The sequence below is a fragment of the Macrobrachium rosenbergii genome, chromosome 4 (genome assembly GCF_040412425.1).
Source record: "Macrobrachium rosenbergii isolate ZJJX-2024 chromosome 4, ASM4041242v1, whole genome shotgun sequence".
Classification (NCBI taxonomy): domain Eukaryota; kingdom Metazoa; phylum Arthropoda; class Malacostraca; order Decapoda; family Palaemonidae; genus Macrobrachium; species Macrobrachium rosenbergii.
The window spans coordinates 57,502,887-57,527,904 of NC_089744.1; the positions used below are offsets into that span (position 1 = coordinate 57,502,887).

General features: G+C 39.4%; 1 protein-coding gene across 1 annotated transcript in view; it reads left to right on the plus strand.

Moving 5' to 3' along the window:
- The first annotated feature begins 616 nt into the window (after window positions 1-616).
- The window catches only part of Snap29 (Synaptosomal-associated protein 29kDa), a 45,827-nt gene continuing 21,425 nt past the window's right edge, over window positions 617-25,018 (plus strand). Inside the window, exons 1-4 of the mRNA XM_067097781.1 lie at window positions 617-881; window positions 3,641-3,762; window positions 11,192-11,275; window positions 15,984-16,085. Coding sequence (XP_066953882.1) covers window positions 794-881; window positions 3,641-3,762; window positions 11,192-11,275; window positions 15,984-16,085 — 396 coding nt within the window. The 5' untranslated portion in view covers window positions 617-793. The remainder of the gene's footprint in view (window positions 882-3,640; window positions 3,763-11,191; window positions 11,276-15,983; window positions 16,086-25,018) is intronic.

Sequence of the window (25,018 nt, forward strand, 5' to 3'; positions counted from 1 at the left end):
AAGTTAAAGTAAGAACGTGTTAGTGACCATTGTGTTTTGTTTTTTACCTGTAACACCCCTGTTGGTGATTATATATATATGATTATATATATATATATATATATATATATATATATATATATATATATATATATATACATACATACACATACATTGCTATTGTTTTTATCCAAGTGCAACGGCAACGGTAAAAGAAACCATTGTGTTGCGCACTAAATTATGAATGGAAGTCAGTCGTATTGAGTCCTACGCTTTTAATACCAATTCGAATTCAGACAAGTTGCTTTAGAACTAGGATGGGACTTGCGGAATGTCTAGTTTGTCGAACTTTCATTTTGGTGATGTACCGTCAGTTTATAAAAATTAAAATTTTCAAAGAAACTTAAAATTCAAGATTATTAGGCATGAGATCGCGTAAATGTTGAGTGAGGATTGTAACCAAAATATGCAAAATGCTTAGGTGCCAACAGATATATTTTGCACAGCACATTTACCCTGTGCCGTATACTAGTCTACTGTAATGCTTCTGGTAAGAGATCCGTATAATTACATCAATGAATGATTTGTGGATTTTTTTTTATTAATAAAGAGCATGAGTGTATAGCGTCATCGTGTCCAACTGTTTTCGGCTAGAAGAGAGTCATATTGAACGCAGCCCTGAATCATCTGGCTGTGATAGTGACGTAATAAAAAGTGACGTTCATTCCAGCTAACAATCAAAGTGTCAGTCTGTGCAAAGTAACCCAGATCACAGGAGCGTAAAGTCCCAAATCTTTGTGTTCTAACTAGGATCATGGCAAATTATGGTCGAAGTGGTGGATATGCCCTAAATCCAAGCAAACCAGCCTTTTCGATGCTCGACGACGACGATATGGCGTCAGGTGAGATGATTAACAGTTGTTAAACTCTTAATAGATGCATAGATTGTGAACCAAGGCCAATTTGTCTCAGCCTTGTGGGGTCCGAGATTGTTTACAAGACTGTGTAAAAGATTATTTTTTTTTTACAAATATCCTCTCATTTAGGGTTCTTTATTTAAGGTTGATATACGTATTTAGCCAATAGGTAGCCTATTTATTAATTTGGGCCATATGCCTTTCATAGGCTGTCAAGATTAGGATGGAAGAGCTTCTGAAACTTATCTCTTAAAATTGACTAGAGAGGCCCCATTGCAGCCTATGATCCTTCTCTGAGGTAGAAAGATCTAGATCCGTGAACTTGTGAAACCATATTTCAATGAACTCAGGCATGGTCCCTAACACCTAAGTGATATAGTCTAGCCTGTTACTGATGTATACCCACACACAAAGGGTGGATATGATTTTCAGACTGCTCAATCTGTTATGTGAGATTTGTTTTTTACTCTTGAATGGGGCAAACCATAGTAATTTCTGCCACTGGTATTTATGTGTCCATTGTAAAATTTTACAATTTGCCATAACTAAAGTCATTTAAATTGGTTATTTGTTAGTTTTTGATGTGTGTTTAACCATTTTTACATTCTTTTCCATCAGCTCATTTTTCATCCACCACTTACTGTATAATAGGTTAGTTGGGGCAAACCATAACATGGACATCCTAATTTAACTGCCACTAACTCAATAGCTACTAACTTAACATGATTTGGGATGCTGGGATCCCCCACTCTCTTCACCTGACCTGACTTGACCTAACCTAGAGCTTCATGAATCAGAGTGAAATAAAGGATGCAGCGTAACCTAACTTAATCTAGGATGCTAAATCCCTAACAGGCTGAACCCTTCCAATTTCTCATGTCTAGGGCACTGTAAAGCATATGGCAGCTGTGTAAACAAAGATAACTCCTTTTTACATAAAATTCTTTTACGTTACCAGACAATATCAGTATTTGTCACAGTTCTGTATGGCATTTGATGACGTATCTGTGAGGTGCAAGAGACCAGTGAGTTAGCCTAAAACATTTCTGCTAAAAATGAGTATAAAAATAATTAAAGACATCATAAACTCCCAGATCCACATTTCAGAACTGATTTCAATTATGATGTTGTGTTAAATGCTGCAATGGCTGGATTACTGGGAAGGGATAAAAGTGAGGATCAGGGAAAGTGAAAGTTTTCTCCCATTCCTGGATACTTATTTCTCAATTAGGAGGTGCACTATTTTCTTTGGATTGAGGTGGCAATTATGGTTGTCTGCACCATTTTACAATCCTTCATTCAGTGGCTGGATAGGAGCATTAGGTAGTCCATTTCATCAGCCTTTGAATGAAAAATATAATGAGAGACCTTGATGTGCTATTAATTTATTGAGCAGGAATATATAGAGTAATATGGAATAATCTTAATTTTCAGTGTTAAGAATACAGTAGTTATGATAGATAAGTGATATTCCAATTTATAATAATTTGAGATGGAAAGTAGCTTGTAGGTGTTAAGTATAAGAAGTATTTGATAAAACTTATAGGCGGTTTTCTTCATTGATGGATGGAACAATATAAAAGGTTCTTAGTGCTTCATTGTAAAGGAATGGTCCCATGGGCATCCAGAAATAACTAAATTCTGAATTGGCATTCAAGATGCATTGATTAGAACCTGATCAAAGCCATATGGGTAGCAATGGCCAAACAGCTTACTGGAAGCCTCGTTAAGAAAATACAAAATACATCATGCAAAATTGGTCTTGGGATTTTTGAGACTCTAGTAATTACTAAGTAACTATGGAATTTGTCTAGGTTTAGGCCTATGTTAATACTTAGCAGTATACTGTACAATATTTTGGCTATACCATATATGTGATTAGAGGAATTTTTTTAATTTTGTTGAAATTTTCCAGTTTGAAGATTGATTTATTTCAGAAATATTGTTAAAAATTAATTTAATAATTCAGTTTCATTGTGCTTTTTTGTTCAGTTTTAAAGTTTTTTCTTTAAAGTACATATACAGTATTTTCTGATTACTGTGGGATGTATCCAGTACAAGAGCTGTAGTTCTGTTGTGTTCTTCCCTCAGACTGTATAAATAGTAGTCTTAATGAAACAAGTTACAGTTTTATTAGAGAATTAATACCAGACTTTGAAGTGGTCACCATTATACAAACTGAGATTACAGTATCACTGAAGATGCTCTTGTAATAGTATGAAGAGTCAATACCAAAGTACAGTATTATCACATGATAATAAAAGTATGCTCTAATTTTGCTTTGCAGGCAATCATGAGAACTTACAGAAGAAATTTTATTAGGTGACTTAAGTAGTAATTATGTCATATTTAAAGTAAAATTTTGGTGTCAGTAGTTTGTGTATTTTAGACAGTAATTTTAAGCTGTTTGATTTACTAAAAGCATCTCCACTGATTATCATTGGCTGTCAATTGATGTATTTTTTATTAATCAGAGCAGTATCTTCTTTGGAGACTCAAGGAGAGTTGCCAATTACTACTACAGTAGTGCATTGAAATTATCTTAAAAACTGAGAGCCATGGTATGACTTAGTATCCACAAGTTTTTTCTTGTTTAATCATACACATTATTTTCTTTTACTTTACACTGGATGTGTGATAGACTTAGCATTAATTTCACTATGTTAATGGTTTACTGTATAGCTGTGTAAGGAGTTTGTATTAAATTTGAAACTCCATGTTAACTGGATTTTAATTTATTGTAGAGTTCCTGAACACATCAAGTGCAACTTATTTGGCAGCTGACAAGCTACCTCCAGGGCCTGAACAACGGGCTGCTCAGGAAGCTGAAATAAGACGGCAAGAGTTACTGCAGCAGATGAGACAGGTTAGTTATTAGTGACTGGCTTACTTGACACTCTTACTTTTAAGGTGCTGAAATGGTCTATAATGATCCCAGCAGACATGTTTGTTAATGTTCTTGTAATATCCTTTTTTACTCAAGTAGCAAAAGGAAAATCATGCAGTGTATAAATCTTTTAACCTGTACAAAAATGCCTTGCCAGTAGTCATTCTGTAGATATAAGAATTCTGGAATCCTTGTATCAGAAAGGGACCCTCTAGGAAGAGGCCCTCACTAAATCACAAAGTTCTCTTCATTATTCTAGTTCTTTTATGATAAAATGTTGTTGACACCTCGAGGGAGAGTTGCTCACTAAATAACAAAGTTTCCGTCACTTTCCTTCACTATTTCTAAACTGTGTTTTCCATAGGTAAACTGATTTTGTATTAATGAATATGTATCGTTATGATGTGCTGTTCATCAGTAGGTTTTGGAGGTCCGAAGCTTGTCCAGAGCCTCCCTAATGAGTCAGAACAGTAGGAAGGCATACATTAACAGGTTATCTTGAGACTGAATTAGTGTGCCTTATCTGCCAGGCTGCTGGGTCAAGCAACAGACTGACAGCTTGCATTTTAGATCCATTACAAACATGACCACTAAGGGCATACCCTTTTGTCACCAAAGAGGCCTGAAGGTCTTTGGGTACTGTGATTGTTCTGATGGGAGAACTATTTCTTTCTACTGAGGCTGTTTGCGAATATTGTGCCTTCTTGGTATGAACCTGAGTAAAATGTCAGTGTTGATGTCTTCTGCCTGAATGAATATTTCTATTTTGAGATGGCACAGCCTCCCCTATCAATTTTGATGGCTTCTGCCTAAGTGAATATTTCAACTGTTGAGATGGCACAGCCTCCTCTATCTTGTGCCCTGTCATTGAGTTGTCACTCCTCACACTACTGTTTTGCTTTTGATGAACCGAACAAAGGCTCAGGAATACAGCCTTTTACTGAAAGATGATGCGCTTCCTCTTATCTTATAGAAACTTGAGTTCCTGACACCTGTTATCCTAGTGATTGTCCTAAGTTTTGTTTGTGGTGTCTAAATAATAAATATTCAAATCTCTGGAGAGGGAGAGATGTTATTGGAATGCCAATAAAGTGGTCATTGAATCCTGCCATCATCAGAACTTTTCAAGGATGTCTGAATCAGCAGCTGATAAATCATCCAGCTGAGAAACTGATGACCAGGGGTTTCATTAGTCGCAGAGACTGCTCTTTGCAGTTATTGTGGAGAGTGAGTACCTCCTGAGAGAGATGAGGTGTGCAGTCAAAGATTGCCACATCTGGCATATGACAGTCTGAATCAAGGAACGCAATTAATGTATCCTGCCCTTGGTTGGGCAAACCAGAACTTTTACCATGTTGATGTTCATGCCCAGGTACATGGGTCTTGTTGATAGTGTTAGATCCAACTTCTCCCACTTGATAAGTAGACCTAACTGCTGGTAGAATGAGGTGGTTCAGGTGTTTACTGTACACATCTCTTGTGCCATCACTTCTATCACCAACCAATTATCCAAGCAGCTTTTAAGTCTTCTGCTAATCCTTGCTTATGTATGCTTATGCTGCTGCTGCTGGTGTGAGAGTTCTAGTAGAACTTGGGAAGCAGTGGATAGGCTGAAACAAAGGACTTTGAATTAAAGTACTTTCCTCACTCAGATAAATTAAAGGTATTTCAGCAGCAGCACCAATATGCAGTAAATGTGCTTCACTGTTGAACGTTTCAGTTCCAGAGGTCCTTTATTCCTCACACTGTTGGACTGAGGAACATCTCCCTGAGGATGTCGTATGATTGGAGCCTCCAAAGTTCAAGCAAAAATGAAATGCATTACTGTACTACCCTAATACAAATCTCTTTTATTTTAATGATTTCCTTACATTTTTATGTATTTATTTATTAATTTGTTAATTTATGTTTTTGTAAAGACTGATCTCCTCTTTCTGTATTTCCTATTACCTTCTGTTACTTCTTTCAAATGAACACCATATTCTTTGGAAGCTTGAACTTCAAGTCAGTGGCAGCTGTAGGTTTGTTTCATTTGAATAGGGTTCATCTTCTAAATAGTAATAATTTCCTGGACATTGGGAGTGAAGGATGCATCCTTGACATTTATGGATGCCAGGAGGTCCCTTTCAATTGTGGAACCATGATCCAGGGCCACACCCTGAGAGGAGTTTAAGAAAATTAATCAACAGGTGTAAATTGACAATCGTCACCATCCTTTTGTTTTCTTTAAAACTAACAAAGGTGACTGACTGTAAAACTTTGAGTTATCCAGAACCTCCTGTATTACCTGCTTCTCCAGCATTTACCTTGCCTCATTGTCCAAAGCCTGGAACCACACAGAGCACCAACTGTAGGCATCACATTCTATCGGAAGTAATGGAATGGGGGCTTTTGGCTCCAGAAAAGAGAGGTCTGCAGTCATTTCTGATGATTATTTCCCCTTCTAGGTGTATCCACTGTCACAAGGATTTTTTGAGATAAGCTGGTACAGTTAACCCCTGGTATTCATGGGGGATAGGGACCACAAACACCTGCAAATAGCTAAAATCTGCAAATATTCAACATCCCCTTCTAAAAATGCATATGACTGGCTATTTAAATAGTTCAAAAGCCAGACCCCCTCTAAAAATTTTTATAACTGCTTATTTTAATAGTTCAGACACCAAATGTATACCTAAAATATCATCCTACAAAGAATATATCTTAAACTATCATCTAAAACCATTTAATATCATTTCAAAGTCATATTACAACATTTCCGATAAAAATATATGGCTTACAGCTAAGTGTGAAAACTATCCATGTGACCCCTATTTGTACATCCATTATCTCTCATACAGTATTGAAGCTGTCCCATTTCCTTTGTACAGTACAAGGGGAGACCCTGGGAAGTTAATTACTGTATATTGTACTTTAATATTTAATAAGCATTAAAAAAAAAAACATTTTATTGATAGTTTGCTGTGTTTACATTACTATTAATTTTTGAAAATTAGCAAATCATTATTTATCACAAAAAATGTATTTAGTCACAAAAATAGCATGAAAATACAGTAATTGGTGAACATTTCTTGAAGAAAAATCCGTGAATTACCTAATTTTTCAAGAATGATCTGGTGATAAGTTCCACAGGAAAATCCACGAAGTCCTGAACTGCGAATAGGTGGTGGTCGACCAACTTGCAGGAAAGTCATAGGGAAATAGCATTTCTCTCCTTGCTGTAGTTTTCTTGGTTTGGGGTAGAAAGGAAAGATTTACCTGTTGTTCTGGGCATTGTCTGCTGCCTGTCCTGGTACTGAGATTGGACTGGCTGCTGGTTTTTCCATGAAGGATTGTGATGCGTATCCACCTTTGACGAAGCTCCCATCTAGATTTCACATAAGCCAACCTTTCATGGTCTAGTCATGTTTTCTATCAAGTTCCTAGAACAGCTTTTCTATAGTAGGAACAGGAATGGGTCCAAAAAGTCTGACACTTCAAAAATGGAGAATCAAACTATGTGTATAGTATATTGAATAAGATTTGTAGATCAAATATAATGAAACTATATATGAAAGATTGTACATACATTAGTCTAGTACAATCTGTATTGCTTAGCTGATGCATGAAATGGTATGACAGTGAAGCTACAGAATGTCAAAAAGATTTTTGGCAATTTGAGGAAAAGCTTTAAGAATATTTTGGATCAAATGTCTGAGTAGAGTGAAAAATGATACTGTAAAGGAGATTACGAAAGTTCCATATATAGATAAGATAATGATGAAGGGGACATGGATACTGCTTGGACATATCCTTTGCACCACCCGAAAGAAAATGCAGTAGTACATGATATATCAGCTGGTCCCCTCTGTGTAGTTGGAAGACTCAGACTTACTTGGATGAGAATAAGAAGATGGGAGCTGTAGTTAATTGGGGTTATGTGAAAGAGAAAACATAAAGACACGTTGATGGAAGAATTTCACAGTGGCTCTTTGCATCCCATGACATTATAGGTAATGGTGATGATTCATAGTGAGTGATGTGGATTATAACCTCTAAGACTTGGATATACTGGAAACATTCCAGTGGGTATACAAAGATGTGTACTCTATACAAACATTGCTTTAGAGTTTATACAGTTGCAGAAGAGCTGTAACATTACCTTCCACTAAGTAGCCATAAAAGACTAGTAAAATACAGGTTTTTCAAAAATGTATTGTATATACAAAATTATAGGGCTACCCTCCTTATAGTTTCTTCAATTGGTTTAATTCACATGTTTCAGTTCAGCAAGGCAGTGAAAGGGTAAGGTGATGTGGTTATCAAGGACCCCCAGTCACTGACTGGATATTTAGTCTGTCACACAGGACTGGATGAGCATTAAGTAAAATAAGTGGTTCATATTTTGAAACATGATTATTTTAAGAAACATGATTATTTTAATTCAGTTTTGTATTTTAGATCATATTTTATTTGCTGAAAACTAGCCATGTTATTGCATCTGCTGCAGATATTCTTCATATGAGTATTTCACATTTTATTTTGCTGTGAGATGTATCAGAAAGGAAGAATTTATAACCAAACAACTGACAAGAAATGTTTATTAGAGCTGACTGGAAAAGTAGAGAAAGACTGTACAGATTATTTCTTGTCATTCATGTTCTGATATACACCACTGAAAATTTTGATGCAATTTTATTACTATATATAAGTATAATTTCATTAGTCTTTGATCACTCTCTGGTTGAAGTTTACGAATATTTTAATACTTATTGCCATTTTGTACCGGAGTAATTATCTTTATCATTTCCAAATGTCTCTGATATCACTATCATGATCTTTACTAAATAAAGTTAGAAGTCAAATTGCAAGAAAATTCAGTTGTCATTCTGTAAATTCAGTGTACTGTAACTGAAACATAGAAAAACTACTTTCTATTGTATCTGTTACTGTAGTTAATTGTAATTTGTTTTGGCCAGTGTAATTCAGGCTAGGCTAAAAGTTATTTACAGTAGAAGAACTTGACTTCCAAGATGGAATATGGGATTAGTATAAGCTAGGACAAATAGAAGAAGAAGCCAGTAACAAAGATTTACCATATATTTCCACATATAAGATGACCTTTAAATCATAAAATTCACCCCTAAAAATTGGGGGTCATCTTATACTACCATTCTAAAGATCAAACCTTAAATTCTAAGTGATGTTTATCAGTAGGCTAGCCTCGGCCTTGGTGCAATAACCACCGACATACATGAAAAGATTCACATTGTGAAATAAGGTGATATTAAAGGTAGTAAAACCATTTTTACCTTATATATTATCGGCATTTCTTCATATTAAGTAGCCTATTCAAGGAATAATTTCATATTGATGAAATCAACTGTTATCTATGCGAGGCCAGCCAGCTGACAAAATGTAAATATCGAGTTATGGCTGCACTCACAGCAACCTTTAACTTTCGGTAACGTAGTGTAATTACAGTAGTAATAACATTTACGATAACATAATATTAATTTTTCATTAAAAATTCGGGCTGCTTGTAACTGTTTAGAACAGTTCAGTCATACGAACGATAATTGTTATACTATATATATTATCATATTCTTGTTAGGGGTTGCTTATGATTGGCGATGAAACGTAAACAAAACAATGGTTTCCCTGTTAAGCGATGTGTGTAGGAAAAACATGATATAGAATTGACTTTGTAGTGACACTGTCATTTTGTTTGCCATATATACTCGTTAATGCGCGATCTTAAGCATCGTGCGACCCCCAAATTTTCACCCATAAAAAATTATTTTATCATGTATCTCGTGTATCATGCGAGTTCCTTTTTTGAGAGACCAGATTACTATGGACTAACCTCTTTAACTCCATCTCTTTATCCCATCTTTTAGTTAAATAAGTAAAAAAAGTAAAAGCGAATGATACTTTTATCATTAGTTACGTTATACTTGTTGAGTAAATGAGTACAGCCATGAACAACCTAACAAGGCACAACTGTTTTGCTTTGAACACAGTCTAGGCCATAACTATGAACAACCAAATTGGATAACAACAGTTGTTTTACTTGCATTTCAACCATCGTACGATAGTAAACAATTACTTTAGTTTTGTTACAAATGACCTTAAGTAGAATGGGACTGATATACATTTTACATTACAGTATACCCTTATTCCCCATGCTGCTAAATGTATCTAGCTGAAGCTGAGAAAACAGTGTCCAAGTGCTAATGACTATAAATTATCGTGCATTGGCAACATGGATGAAACTCCTAAACTTAGATATGCCATCAAATTCGACCGTAAACAATATTGGAGAGAAAAGTGTTTTAATCAAAACTACGGGGCATGAAAGAACACATTTTAGAACACATTTTACTGTTGTTTTAACATGTATGGCAAATGGGACGAAACCTTCCCCCATGGTTATCTTTAAACGGAAATTGAATTGATGCCGAAACAAAAATTCCCAAAAACCTAAACAATGCAAATGCCGCATGATCGTTATGTTTGCATTTTATAATACAATTAGTAATATGCGAATATATACAGTATTACTGGATACAGTGAAGTAAAGCATAACTTGTCAAAAGATCCATGGAAAAGATATACAGGCAGTCCCCAGTTTATGACGGGGTGTTCCGTTCCTATGCTGGGTCATAAGCCGAAAATCGTTGTAAACCGAAAAAGCGTCAAAAATCATAAAAAATCCAAAGAAAACCTTACTTTTAATGCTCTGGGTGTATTGAAAATGATGTAAACTGCATTTTTATTGAGTTTTTCATAAAAAAAACCCTCCAAATTTTTATTATTCTGTCATTTTGGAGCCATGGTTCTTCTATCAGATCAGCGTACGACAGCGTCGTAACCCTGGAATATGCATCATAAACTTGGAAATAATTTCTGATGAATATATTTGAAAAGCGTTGTAACCTCGGAACGTCATAAGCCTGGAACCATCGTAACCAGGGGACTGTCTGTATATTCGTTTGTTTGTATTTTATAATACGATTCTAATAGGTGAATATTACACACGCTAATTTTATATTTAGTGTATGATGTGACCCCCTTAAAATTAGCTTCAAAATTAGGTCTTCAAAAGTCACATGATACGCGAATATATACTGTATTTTGAATTTCTAAGGATACAATAAGTAAAACAGCATTTGTAATAACATCATCTTTACATAACAGGATTTCATAAGATACCTGTTGTTGCAAATGCTGGCCTACTAGCCTATACACAGATGGTTTTGTAATTTAGCAGTTATCTTATACTACAGATATGAGATAAATTCATGAAAATTTGTCAATTTTATACCTCGTTTTATCTAAAGGTCGTCTTATACATGAAAATATGATATGTACAGTATAGTTATTTTTCATTAATAAAAGTAAAATTATTATTATGAATACATTTCAGATTGAAAATCGCACGCTAGAATCTTCAAAACGAAGTGTTGGGTTGCTGCACGAATCTGAAAAAATTGGCATCGAGACAGCAGAGGTATTGTAATATGTAACATTTAATATTGTTTCATCAAATCTTCCAGTATCTCTTGCATATGTTTCTGTTGGCTTTAGATTAAGTAACAAATTGAAAGCTACGTTAGTAGCAAATACATCTCATGTAAAGCAAAAAAATATTAGTGATGTGTTTTGTGATCAGTTGCACTTCATGAATCAGCAGTTTTGTATGAAAACTAAAAATAATATTAGGAGGTTAGCATTGCACACCTTTAACTTTAATGACAGATCAGGCAGAAGGTTATGAAGAGGATATGTACATGACAATTGAAAGACTGCTTCTCATGAAAAAGTAAAGTACAACTTCTCTCCACTTTGGTCAATTTTCTTTCTTGTCAATGTTTTTAATAGTGTATTTTAGATTGGCTGTTTCTGTTTGTGGGTCTTATTCCAACATTTGTGAAATGTTGTCTCATGTCTTTCTTGTTTTATTTTTCTTTCCCTCTGAGATTGCATATCATTACATTCTGGTTGCCAGATTTTATGAGTTTGCTAAGCTGCTCCCTTTCTTCTTCATTAATTATTTCTTTTTGTAGGTACTGTTATTGTTACAGTATTATGTAGGTTCTTTTGCATGAGTATTTTGCTATGAGTTTGGCCAGCTATTTAAGTAGTAGCAGAGATGTGTTTTGGTGGAGCATATGCTGACTTTGTTTCCTATATCTGATATAATTCATGTCTGAACTAAACTCTCCTGCTCTCTCTTCCTTATCCAGCCCTCAAGTTTTTTTTTCCTTAAATTTTTTCTTGCTCCTTCAGCTTCCTCTCCCAAGGCAGATATAGGTTTGAAAGTTATGTACTTCTCTCTTGAAGACCTTTTGGGAGTTGATGGATCACTTCTGTACTTTCTCATCACTGTACTATTACAGCTGTTTCTCTGCCTATTTCCCTGCTGTCAACTCGATTTCAGCCTCCTGCCTCTGCCTGCTTTTGTTTCTGTGTCAGCTGTGTTTAAGGCTTTCACATATGGTTGGTTTGGCAACATGATGCTCATCTTTTTACTTGTGTCTATTGGCCATACAGGAGGGCTTGTTAGTGTATTACATGGGCTTTCATTTGTTCAAACTATCCTCAACTGTGATGCTCATCTTTTTACTTGTGTCTATTGGCGATACAGGAGGCCTTGTTAGGGTATTACCTGGACCCTCATCTGTTCAGACTATTCTCAACTTTAAACCTCCAATTAACAGCACCAACTTACACCTTTATGATAGTGATAATCTGTCTCTATGTCATCCTGTGTATCTACTTGGGATTTCCAGGCATTGGTGCTACCTTGTTTTAACTTTTGCTGGTTGGTGACATGATGACTTGCATTCACCCAAAGCTTGCTTATGTCATTACCATTGCTTCCATTGCACACAAGTGAAATCCACAAGATAACCTGCAAGATTATAATTACACTTCATCTTCAGTATGGTGAAGCTTGTTTTTATCCAAGTTAATGTGTTATACTTTTTCCATCTCATAATTTTGTCAGGTTTTCATGAAATTTTACAGGAAGGTACCGTTTGGCCCCCAATTTTTTTAAGCAAATGATTATGACCTTGACCCTCTTTCAAGGTTATGGTTGCAAATATAAGTAAAATTGTCAAATTCCCTTACATGGATTTTGCCCTAAATGTGATTTAAAACAACATTGTAATAGTATGTTTTTGTCTGCCAATTTTCAGTGGTATGTGAATACAGGGTCATCTCCGAAATGGGAGTTTACTGTTAAATACCAATACCCTGCACATTTTTGGACAAATGGTAAAACTGGAAGGTATGCTGTTTGTGTCATACGATAATTGTTCACTCCTGTACTGAGCTGGAACGAATATAAGATTTGATTTGACATGGTTCTTCAAAGGGTTACCAGAATTGTAAAAGTGACATGTACCTTGGATGATTTAAGGCTGATTTTCTCTTATCTCTGATTGACTAACACAGATGATATGATATAGTAGAATAACTCAAATATTGACCCATTCTGCTAGATTCTACTATCATATTTGACTATTGATGTCATTTAAAGTTTATGGTGCACTTATCTTGAAAAAATTTTTTGAGAGTTCTTGAAAATTTGTATTGATAAGCTAATATCAGATGGATATCTATAATGTTACATGACAGTGTACTGCCTTGTAAAAAAAAATGCTGAATTCTCACCTACAGTATGGTTACTTTAAAAGCTATGTAGTAATTGTTTTGTTTCACAATGGTAAATATTAAGACAAAGTGATTGATACATGGTCGTTATATGTAATGAAAGTAATTTAACTGTCATCACCATTAGACGGGTTCACACCACAGCCACTTAGGCCAGTGCAACAGGGTGGCTCAGGTGAGCAGTGCGACATTATTAATATTATTTTTTTTCTTTTCTTTTTGTCTATCACAGTCATCCTATTCGACTGGGTGGTTTTTATAGTGTGGGGTTCTGGGTTGCATCCTGCCTCCTTAGGAGTCCATCACTTTTCTCACTATGTGTGCTGTTTCTAGTAGCACACACTTCTGCATGAGTCCTGGAGCTACTTTGACATCTAGTTTTTCCAGATTCCTTCTCAGGGATCTTGGGATCGTGCCTAGTGTTCTTATGATTATGGGTACAATATCCAGTGGCACATCCCATATCCTTCATATTTCGATTTTCAGGTCTGGATACTTAGCAGTTTTTTCTCTTTCTTTCTCATCTACTCTGGTGTCCCATGGTATTGCGACATCAATGAATGGTACTTTCTTCTTGATTTTGTCAATCAGCATCATGGCTGGTCTATTGGCACATATCACCTTATCTGTTCTGATACCATAGTCCCAGAGATCTTGATCTTTGCCTGTTCATTTTCTATCACTCCCTCAGGTTGGTGTTCGTACCACTTATTACTGCAAGCTAACTGGTGTTTCTTGTACAGGCTCCAGTGGAGGGCTTTTGCTGCTGAATCATGCCTCTTTTTGTAATGATTCTGTGCAAGCACCGGACACTAGCTTGCTATGTGGTTATGGTCTTGTCTTTCACATTGCACTTCCTGCATATGGGTGAGATGTTATTTCAATCTTTTGTTCTTTGAACACATCTGGTTCTTGGGGCCTGATCTTGTGCCGCTTTTAGCATTCCTTCTGTTTCCTTCTTGAGTTCTCCCCTCTGTAGCCATTACCATGTTTCATTGTTGGCCAGTTCTTTAGTCTGTCTCGTACTGTTCGTGCATTGGTTTGTTGTGCCATTCTTCTGTTCTGTTTTTCATTCTCCTGTCTCTGTATATTTCTGGGTCTTCGTCTACTTTTATCAGTCTCTCTTCCCATGCGCTCTTTAGCCACTCATCTTCACTGGTTTTCAGACATTGCCCCAGTGCTCTGCTCTTGATGTTGATGCAGTCCTCTATGCTTAGTAGTCCACCACTTCCTTTTGTGTTATATATAGTCTGTCTGTATTTGCTCTTGGGTGTAGTGCTTTGTGTATTGTCACGTGTTTCCTAGTTTTCGGGTCTACGCTGCGGAGTTCAGCCTTTGTTCACTCTACTACTCCTGGGCTGTATCTGATTACTGGTAATGCCATGTGTTTATGGCTTTCATCATGAGTTTTGACTTTAGTATCACCTTAAGTCTATGCATATATTCTTTCCTGACCGTGTCCATCTCTTGGTGTTTTATATCCTCTCCCATTAGTCCCAGGTATTTGTATCCTGTCTCATCTATGTGTTTGATGCTATTCCCGTCTGGTAGCTTTATTCCTTCAGTCCTTGTTACTTTGCCTTTTTGTATGTTGACCAAACTCTATCCTGGTGTCCCCAGATACAATCCGTACAGCCTGGATTAGGGCATCTATTTCCTTGATGCTCTTATCATACAGCTTGATGTTGCCCATGAACATCAAGCTGTATTATTATTATTATTATATTATTATTATTATTGTTATTATTATTATTATTATTGTTATTATTATTATTATTATTATTATTATTATTATTATTATTATTATTATTATTATTATTGAGTAATAAAAATCCACAATTATATAGTAAATATATTATTATTATTATTATTATTATTATTATTATTATTATTATTATTATTATTATTATTATTATTATTATTATTATAACTTGATTCCTATGGAACAAGGTTAAAAGTTAATGACTTGTAGATCAAGCTTCCACAGTACAGAATGCCCATGTGTGATAGATGAGAAAACATAGGAAAAAATATATGGCAAAGGAAAGTTTACAAGCAAATAAAAATTTTCATATAGAAACAGCAATTAAGGTAAGGCTGCAGTGCTTGTTCTCCTCTTAAACCTAAGATCATTTGCTAATGAGAACACATGAGCCAAGTCAGTCTCATGGTTTAGCATTGAAATTTTCATAGATAGCAAAAGATGCATTGGTGTTGAGGATAATGCAATGCATTTTATTAACAGACAATAAAATGTATATGTCACTATCTTTTTCAGTTGTGTCCTTTCTAAGATTAGTAGATATTTTTACAAGCTTACCAGACTAATTCAGGTACGCAGAACACAAATTATGAGCACTGCTAAGAACGTGAAGGACATTTTGAAAAGGTGTGACTTCAAAATGCTGGTGCTGTTTTGTAATGAAACCTCAACTTTAATTGCAAATGAGTATTCTGAACATCATTACACCATATTTTGATTATGAGTTGTATTCTATATTATTAACATAGTAGTTATTTTTAACTTGTCTCTGCAGGAACTGGTTAAACAACGAGAACAGCTGACAAACACAGAAACACGTTTAGATGATATAAATAGTTCATTGAAGGATACACAAAAGAATATTAATGGTATTAAGGTAATGTAGCATTTTTGTTCTTAGTTGCTGTGGCATTTTTATCTAAACTTAATATTTCTTTTTGAGTAATATAAAACTTTTTACTTTTGTTAGATGTAAGTGATAGGAATGATTACAATTTTGTGTCTTTTTGAGGCAAGGCAAACATTCTCAAGTTTTACATATCTAACTGGAAAGAGTACTTGTGTGAAATATAGTATTGTTTTTATATTAGTTACTTACCAAGTAATTACATAGCTATTAGTTTCTATTAACCGGCAGCTAGGATTTTGAAATTCGCGGTAGCGCTACTTTTGTTTTGGCCAGGTGAGTGACCCTGCCCACTTTTGGGGTAAGAGAGGAACGAGCTTAGCAAACGATCTCTGTATGTTTCTGTCAGCTGATGGCTGTGGTTACAGTGACTGGCAGCAGCAGTTTTTTTTAATTTCTCTTCTCTTTTCGTCTTGGAATCATTGGTGAAGTATTCCCTTTATGGTAGCCTTTTTTGGCACAATTAGGTAGTGTCAGGTTTTCACAGGAGACCAGTATTACCAATTTTGAGAATTTTTTGACTGGTGGCTTGTCAACAGTGTCCGATTCGGGCTCTCAAAGTTTTAGATATTGCAGTAAAGGCTGCAGTACGCGACTGACTAAAGCCTGCTATGAGCCTCATACTCTTTGTACATCTTGGAGGGGTCAAATATGTTCCCCTGATTTGACTTGTGAGGAATGTGTTTTCTGGGATCCTAAAATGTGGAAGACTTTGAGTAGTCATTTGACCAAATTAGACAGGGACAAAAAGAGGAAAGCAGCAGCTAGAGCTAGTAGCAAGAAGACTTTAGCTAGTCAGGTGTTTGCATAATCAGTTTCTGATAATTCTGATTCTTTGTCTATTGTTCCACCCGATCCCCCAACTCTGTCTGTACCAATCACTTCGTACCCTGGCTCCCTTACTCCTGATCCCAGCCTCATTACCAGCCTTGAACCTAGAATTAACCTTAAGTTTGGATTACTAGTTAATATAATGGAGGATATTGGTGTTCTGTTAAAGTCCTGATGGACAAGGTGAACGTGAAATGTGATGGTGAAGTGTTAGTAGAGGAGGTGGCTGTCTGTCCTGCCAGTTCTCCTAGGCCAAGGTCCCTAGCAAACTCCCCTAAACCTGAGAGGAGCCAAACTGGCAGCCCAAAGGAGGTTGGTGGGATCTGCCCACAGGCAGTTGCCCCTCAGTCGTGCCTGTTGCCAAGTCCCAGGTTACGATAGAGTGCTGCTGGAAAGGCTTCTCTATGGAAGTGGATCGTCTTTCATCTAGTGTTTCCAGTAGTGACTCTATTCCTAGGCACCAATGGCATTTTCAAGATGAATCTCGCCCCCTGAAGAGGCGTGCCCCAGGTATTTCTCAGCCTCTTGCAGTTCCTGTTAGGAAGGTTAAAGAAACTTCTCCAGGACATCTGCCTTCCTGTAGCTTTTGGGACAGTCCGGAACGTTTCTCCCAGGATCATCCAGAGTTAGTGGGACAAGTTCTGCCTACTAAGTGCGCTACTGCTCGTAAGCACTCTTCTGCACTGAGGACATCATCTTCTTCTAAGAGCCCATCTTTAGTTTCAGAGGATTTGCCTAGGCATATAGTGATATTGGAGCACTCACCAGTGCCCATGCTCCCAGCTCCTGTTCCTGTAGTTCCTGAACAATCAGCTTTACCTGAACCTTCTTTGGCATCTGAGAAGCAGTCTTTGGCACCAATGCACCCAGTGGCACCAGAACTTCTTTACCAGTAGAACATGCTGCTCCTTCTTGTGTGGCTCTTTCCAAGCGCCCTTTGTCTTCTGTGTGACCATCATCTCCTGAGCACCCCTTAGCCGAGTTCCCCTTGGCTCCTGAGTGGCCGCTGGTGCCCATGCGCCTGTCCGCTCCCAAGCGCTCATTGGCTCCCGAGCGCCCATTGGCGCCTGTTCACCATTTGCTGCAAGATATTCTGTTGCCGCTCAAGTCTTATTTCCGCTTCTGAGCGCCCGATTTTGTCTGTTTCTTCAGCAGCACCCATGTCTTCTTCCGTGCTGCCTACTCCTGCTCCAGCAGTTGCAGTTTTGCTCCCAGTTATGTCTTTTTCTTCATCTTCTGCAGCATGACAGGCTCCCTCTGTTGTGGATCTTTCTTGTCAGTCGATCCAACACAAATTGGATAACATCCTGGGTTTAATTCAGAAAGCACCATCAACCCCCCAGCCCATTGTGGAATTGTCGCCAATTTCTCCTGAGGAAGAGGAAGAAGTGGCTTTCAAAAAACAATCTCATTTTCCTTAAAGTATGCCTTATTCTCAGATTTTGCTGGTTTCTTTTCCAGACCTCTTTCTCCTGCAGCTCCAGCTATCTCAAAATGATTAAACTTAATGGACAATCAGACGACTTCTTTGGGGCTACCTAAAATTGTGCTGTCCTCCTCAGCTAAGAAAGCTCTCCGTGAAGTGGAATGCTGGCTCTCAAGCAAGAGGGAGCAGAGAAGAGCCTCTTTTAGTTGTCCTCTGTCTAGATTGTTGCAGAGAAGATACTTTTCTTATGTGACCGGAGAGGCCCCATCCATGGGAGCTTCTGTCTCCTCCCAGGGAGACTTCTCCAGGTTAACTGACTCCTCCAGACGGTCGGTGTTCAATTCAGCTAAGATTTTGTTCTCGTCCGCGGAATTGGACCACCTTATCAAAAACTTGTTTGAGGTCTTAGAAGTTCTGAGCTTTCTCGACTGGACAGTAGGATCTTTTGCCCACAAATTAAAGGATTGCCCTCATATTCTGGAAGGCTTCTCTTCTGATTTTTTGGGTGTCATCTCATGCCTAGGTAAAGGTATTAGTGACCTGTTGTGTTTGAATTGTTATTTTGGGAATTCTCAAGGAAAGGGAGTTTTGGTGTTGAGATACGAGGAACAAGGGAGTTACACCTTCCCAGAAGTCTGTCGTGGTTTCTCTTTCTCTCCTCTTGACAAGAAGCACCTATTTCCTCAGGCGACTGTGCTGCAGATTGCTTCAGGACCTTCTCCCACAATCAGTGAGGCAACCTAGAGAGTCTCTGGCCTTCAACTCTAGGACAGTTTCTCCAGTTCAACCTCAGCCCTTTCGGGGTAGAGGCAGACAAGGAGGCTTCCCCTGACCTTGCGGAAACGCCTGTTTCACCCCTCAGGCAATCAAGAAGTCCTCTGATAAACCACTTGCACATAAGTGAGGATCTAGTCCTCCTCACACCTGTAGAGGCAAGACTCTTCCACTTTTGGGAGCATTGGGAAGCGAGAAGAGCAGAGAGTTGGATTGTAGAAGTCCTGAGAGAGGGTTTTTTAAACATCTGACTTACCTGGTAGTTATATATATAGCTTAAGTCCCTGACGCGCGGCAGAATTTCAAAACTCGCGGCAATCGCCGATGGGTAGTCAGGTGTACCACTAGTGCGCCCTCTACCCAGGTACCTTGAACCATTCCAACTGTTCCTCAGATCTTCCCTGCCGTCATACCGGTTGCATCGTTAAGAATTTTGCTCGTTTGGCCCGTGATTTTCACAGAGTTTTGGTGAAGTACACTTTGGCTTTGGCTTTCGCTCGTTTTTGGATTTGATTTGGATTTTCTGGATTTGTTAGATATTGTTGATTTTGACCTTTTGTCTTTTGGATTTTTCTTTACGATTTTTTCACTTTCCAAGATGTCTGACTCTGCTTGAGTGTGAGAATGTGTGTGAGGGTGTAAAACCCGACTTGCTAAAGCCTCGTTGGATCCCCACTCATTTGTGTAAAATGCAGAGGGAAAAGGTGTAAGTTAAAGGATAGATGTGATGAATGTTTTGGTTTATCAGAAAGAGAGTGGATGGATTACTACCGATATGTTTCTAAGCTTGAAAGGGATAGGATCAGAAGAGCCGGGAGTAGTAAATCTCGCTCTTTTTAGAGATAGTCAGGAATTGAAGATTCTCCTCATATCAATCCTATTATTCATTCCCCAGTAGTGGTAGTCCCAGAACCCCCACTGATACTGATAAGGGAACCAACCCTCAAGGACATGATGACGGCCATTCAAACCCTTGGACAAAAGGTAGAATCCCTCGCAAGAGACAGAGAGGATTTATGGTCGAATGTCAGAGATCTGAAACATTCAAGTGCTAATGAGAAAAATAAGAGTGCAAGTGTTGTGGAGGGTGCGGTTGCTCGGTCCTGTCGTGCTCCTAGTCCTAGACCTCTTCCAAGCTCACCAACCCCTGTGAGAAGGAATGTCGACAGACGAAGGGAGGCGAGAGGCTTTAGCTACCGAGCAGTCGTCCCCTCGAGCGTACCTGTTGACGCTTCCCAGGACGCTCACCCTCGCCATAGGAAAGGCGAGGTTAAAGTGTTTTCATCCTCGTCGGAGGACGCTGTTACTAGAAGGGACTGGCGCCCATACGACTTTATCGAGACCCCTCAAAGGAAACTTCCCCCTGTGGAGGGCGTGGATTTGACACTTCCTACTCCGGGATGTAGTCACTGGAGCAGCCCAGAGCGTTCCCTCTTAGTTCTGACAATTGCTCTCCAGTGAAAAGCAGACGTATGTTGTCGAAGACGGCGGGCTTTTCCGTCTCTGCTTCCCGCTGATGACGAAATAAGACCGAGGCGCCGCCCGAAACTTCATTTCCAACAATCGCATTGATGAAAATGAATTAGTAGTTGATATTGCGGCTCCCCATGTCGATCCCCAGCAACAGGTAGCTCCGCAGATCAGTCTAATTCAGGACATGCAACGGAAACTCTCTTCCCTGATGCAAGTCTTTCAGCCTGCAGATAAGACGGATGCAGCGTTTGTCCACCGATGGCTACACGGGCCTGAGCCTGAAACTTTTTGACCGATGTCGCACAGGCGCCAGCTCTTGACTTCAAAGCTGCTGGGCGGGACAGCTAACGTGAAAATGTTTCGCCTATTCAAGAAACCTCAATCATTTTACGTCAGCCTGAGGAAGCTTTTGACAGATGTCGCACAGGGCCAGTTCTCAAGCGACCTTAAGGTTGGACGGAACAATGATTATCAGAAGTCTGGACGCCAGGACGCCGAGTAGCTCAAGAGGATGGGCGCCAGGGCGCCAGGCGTCAAGATCTTGGTCGCCAGGACGCCAGAGCGTCAAGAATCTGGACGCCAGGACGCCAGGCGTCACGCGAAGACACCAGCTCACGAGACTGGACACCAGGACGCCGGCGCCAAGGTGATACTTTGAAAGAAGTCGCTTCTTTGGTTTTGGCCAATCAGAAGAAGAGATTGATGATATCCTCAGTCTCCTGTGGATCTGATTGAACAAGTTTCGGAAGAAGAAGATAGTAAAGGCCTTCAACTTTCATCAGACTTCAAAAACTTATGAAACTTTTTTGCGGACTTTTTCCTGAAAACTTTATTCGGCTGCTCCTCGTTCCCCACCTTCAGAATTTACTCTTGGGAAGGCGCCTAAGGAGTCAGCTATCTTTATGAAGATGGTTTTGTCCCCGTTCCTCCCAAGAGAGCTTCTCAAAATGATGAATGAATGGATGCTTTCAAAGAAAGAACAAGGAAAGACAGCTTTTGCTTTTCCTCCAGCCAAACTAGCTTCAAGATCTAGCATTTGGTATCAAACTGGAGAATCGTTTGGCCTTATCTTCCCGAGGGGAGACTTTCGAATCTTGTTGATTCATCTCGCCGAGTGGCCATGGGGAAAACTAAAGTTTTGTTGGTCAACATCAGAGTTGGACCACCTCCTCAAAGGAATTTTTAGGGCCTTTGAGGTCTTTAACTTTCTGACTGGACCCTGGGAGCGTTAGGGAAGAAAGATGGGATTATTCAGCACGACCGGACAAAGAAGAATTTGTACATCTTATGTCATGTATGGATAAAGGAATCAGAGATGGTGCCAGCGAATTAGCGGCGCTTTTCTCAGCAGGAATCTTGAAGAAAAGGACCCATCTTTGCTCTTTCCTAGCTAATGGGGTCACATCCAGTCAAAAGTCGGAATTAATTTACGCCCTTTTTCTTCTCACCTCTTTCCTCAAGACTTGGTTAAAGAGATTTCTCCTCCTTAGCTCAGAAAACCACACAAGATCTTATATCACCAAGACAGCAAAGAAAGTCTTACCAACGACTTTCATGACTAAAAAAGAGTAAGGCTGAGGCTTCTGTGCTTCAGGGATCTCAGCCTTTTCGTGGTCGGCCCTCAGGTAGAGGTTCCTCGAGGGCTGGTAGAAGATATGCAGCAAGGAGTGCCTCTAGACAGGGAAGAAACAGGACTTGACGTTCCCCTCCTTCAGGCATCAGTAGGTGCCAGGCTGTTAAACTTCTGGCAGGTATGGGAGAGAAGAGGAGCGGATCCTTGGTCCATTCAACTACTCAAGGATGGATACAAAATCCCTTTCCTAAGAAAGCCCCTTTGGCAGACAAACCAATAGATCTGTCTCCCAGATACAGAGACGAGTCCAAGGCACAGGCGATTCGACAGCAGTTTTCTCTGTTATTGCAGAAAACAGGCAATAGAGAAAATACAAAATCTGGATTCCCCAGGATTCTACAACCGTTTTTCCTGGTTCCCAAGAGCTCGGGGTTGGAGACCAGTACTAGATGTGAGTGCCCTCAACGTGTTTGTACAAAAGACGAAGTTTTCCATGGAAACAACAAAATCAGTGTTAGCAGCAGTCAGACAACACGACTGGATGGTTTCCTTGGACCTTCAGGACGATATCTCCACATTCCTATCCACCCGGCTTCAAGAAATACCTGAGATTCGTTCTTCAGGGAACAGGTATTCCAGTTTCGGCCTCTTTGTTTCGGCCTAAACACGGCTCCCCAAATATTCACCAGACTGATGTCGAATGTAGCGGGAATGCTGCACACGAGAGGCATCAGGGCCTCTCTGTATCTGGACGACTGGCTTCTCAGAGCTCCTTCCTTCAATCGCTGTCTGGAGGATCTTCAAACGACAGTCTGTTTATCAGAGGAACTAGGACTTCTGGTAAACAGGCAGAAGTCACATCTGACCCCATCTCAAGAGATCCTGTATCTAGGGATGAGGATTCAGTCAGGATTTTCGGGTTTTTTCCGTCACCATCAAGGATGGAACAGACCTTAGTAAAATTAAAGGACTTTCTGGGGAAACGGATGTGCTCGGTGAGGAATGGATGAGCCTGCTGGGGACCCTTTCCTCGCTAGAACAGTTTGTTTCCTTAGGAAGACTAAACCTTCGCCCACTCCAATTCCACCTCAATCGGTATTGGGCAGAGAAGACAGGAACTAGAGAAAGAGTGTATCCCCATTTCAGAGGCGATGAAACAGTGCCTTCAGTGGTGGAACGACCCAGTCAAGCTTCAGGAGGGCCTTTCATTAAAACAGAAGAACCCAGACCTAGTGTTGTTCTCCGACGCGTCGGACTCGGGGTGGGGAGCAACATTGGGAAAGTTGGAAGTATCAGGATTCTGGACCAGAGAGCAAGAGAAGCTCCACATAAATCAAAAGGAGCTGACTGCAATATTTTTAGCCTCAAAGAGTTACAACACTCAGTCCAAGACAAGAGTGGTGCAGGTCAACTCCGACAACACGACAGCGTTGGCCTACATCAACAAACAAGGAGGAACTCACTCCAGGTCACTGTACGAAACGTCGAGGCAACTCCTTATCTGGGGCAAGGAGAAAAATGTGACATTGTAACACGTTTTCATTCAGGGGGAAAGAAATGTGAGGGCAGACAGTCTGAGCAGGAAAGGTCAAGTCCTGGCAACAGAATGGACTCTTCACCAAGATGTCTGCAGAGAATTGTGGCGGATTTGGGGTCGTCCATGCATAGACCTCTTCGCCACAGCTCAAACGAAGAGGATGGAGACGTACTGCTCTCCTGTGCCAGATCCCAAGGCAATGCACATAGATGGGTTCCTTTTAAATTGGTCCAACCTGGACGTGTACGCCGTTTCCCCCTTCAAGATCATAAACAGAGTCATTCAGAAGTTCGTGTCCCACGAGAGGGACCAGGATGACTCTAGTGGTCCCCCTTTGGCCAACAAGAGAATGGTTCACAGAGGTACTGGAATGGATGGTGGACACGCCGAGAAGTCTGCCCCTAAGGCCAGATCTACTCAAACAACCCCACTTGGAAAGGTATCACCAAAACCTCCAAGCTCTACAGCTAACTGCCTTCAGACTATCGAAAAACTCACAAGAGCTAGAGGATTTTCGAAGGAGGCAGCTAGAGCGATACACAAGCTAGGAGGTCATCTACCATCAGGGTATACCAATCCAAGTGGGATATTTTTAGAGGTTGGTGCAAAAACAACTCTGTGTCCTCTTCCAGTACCTCTGTGACCCAGATAGCGGATTTTCTTCTTTACCTTAAGAGGAGACTTAAGTTTTCAGTTTCTACTATTAAGGGATACAGGAGCATGTTGGCAGCGGTCTTCAGACACAGAAACTTGGACTTGTCTTGCCAATAAGGATCTCCAAGACCTTATCAGATCATTCGAGACCGTTAAAGAGAAAAGTCAGGATCTCACCAGCGTGGAACCTAGATGTGGTCCTAAAGTTTCTCATGTCCGATAGGTTCGAACCTTTGCAAGACATTTCATTGAAAGATCTCACAATGAAAACTCTATTTTTGGTTTGTTTGGCGACAGCAAAAAGAGTCAGTGAAGTCATGCCTTCAATAAAACCGTCGGTTTTAGGACAAGGCAAAGCAATTTGCTTCTACAATTGGGTTTTTTAGCTAAGAATGAACGGCCTTCACAACCATGGCCCAAGTCCTTCGAGATTATGAATCTGGCAGAGATCACAGGTGAGGAGTTAGAGAGAGTCCTCTGTCCAGTAAGAGCTCTGAGAGTACTACCTGGAAAGGACTAAGAATTTGAGGGCGGGTCAGAGCGCTTTGGTGTTCAGTTAAGAAGCCCTCTCTACAAATGTCAAAGAATGCGTTATCCTTTTTCATTAGACAGTTGATAAGGGAAGCACATTCAGA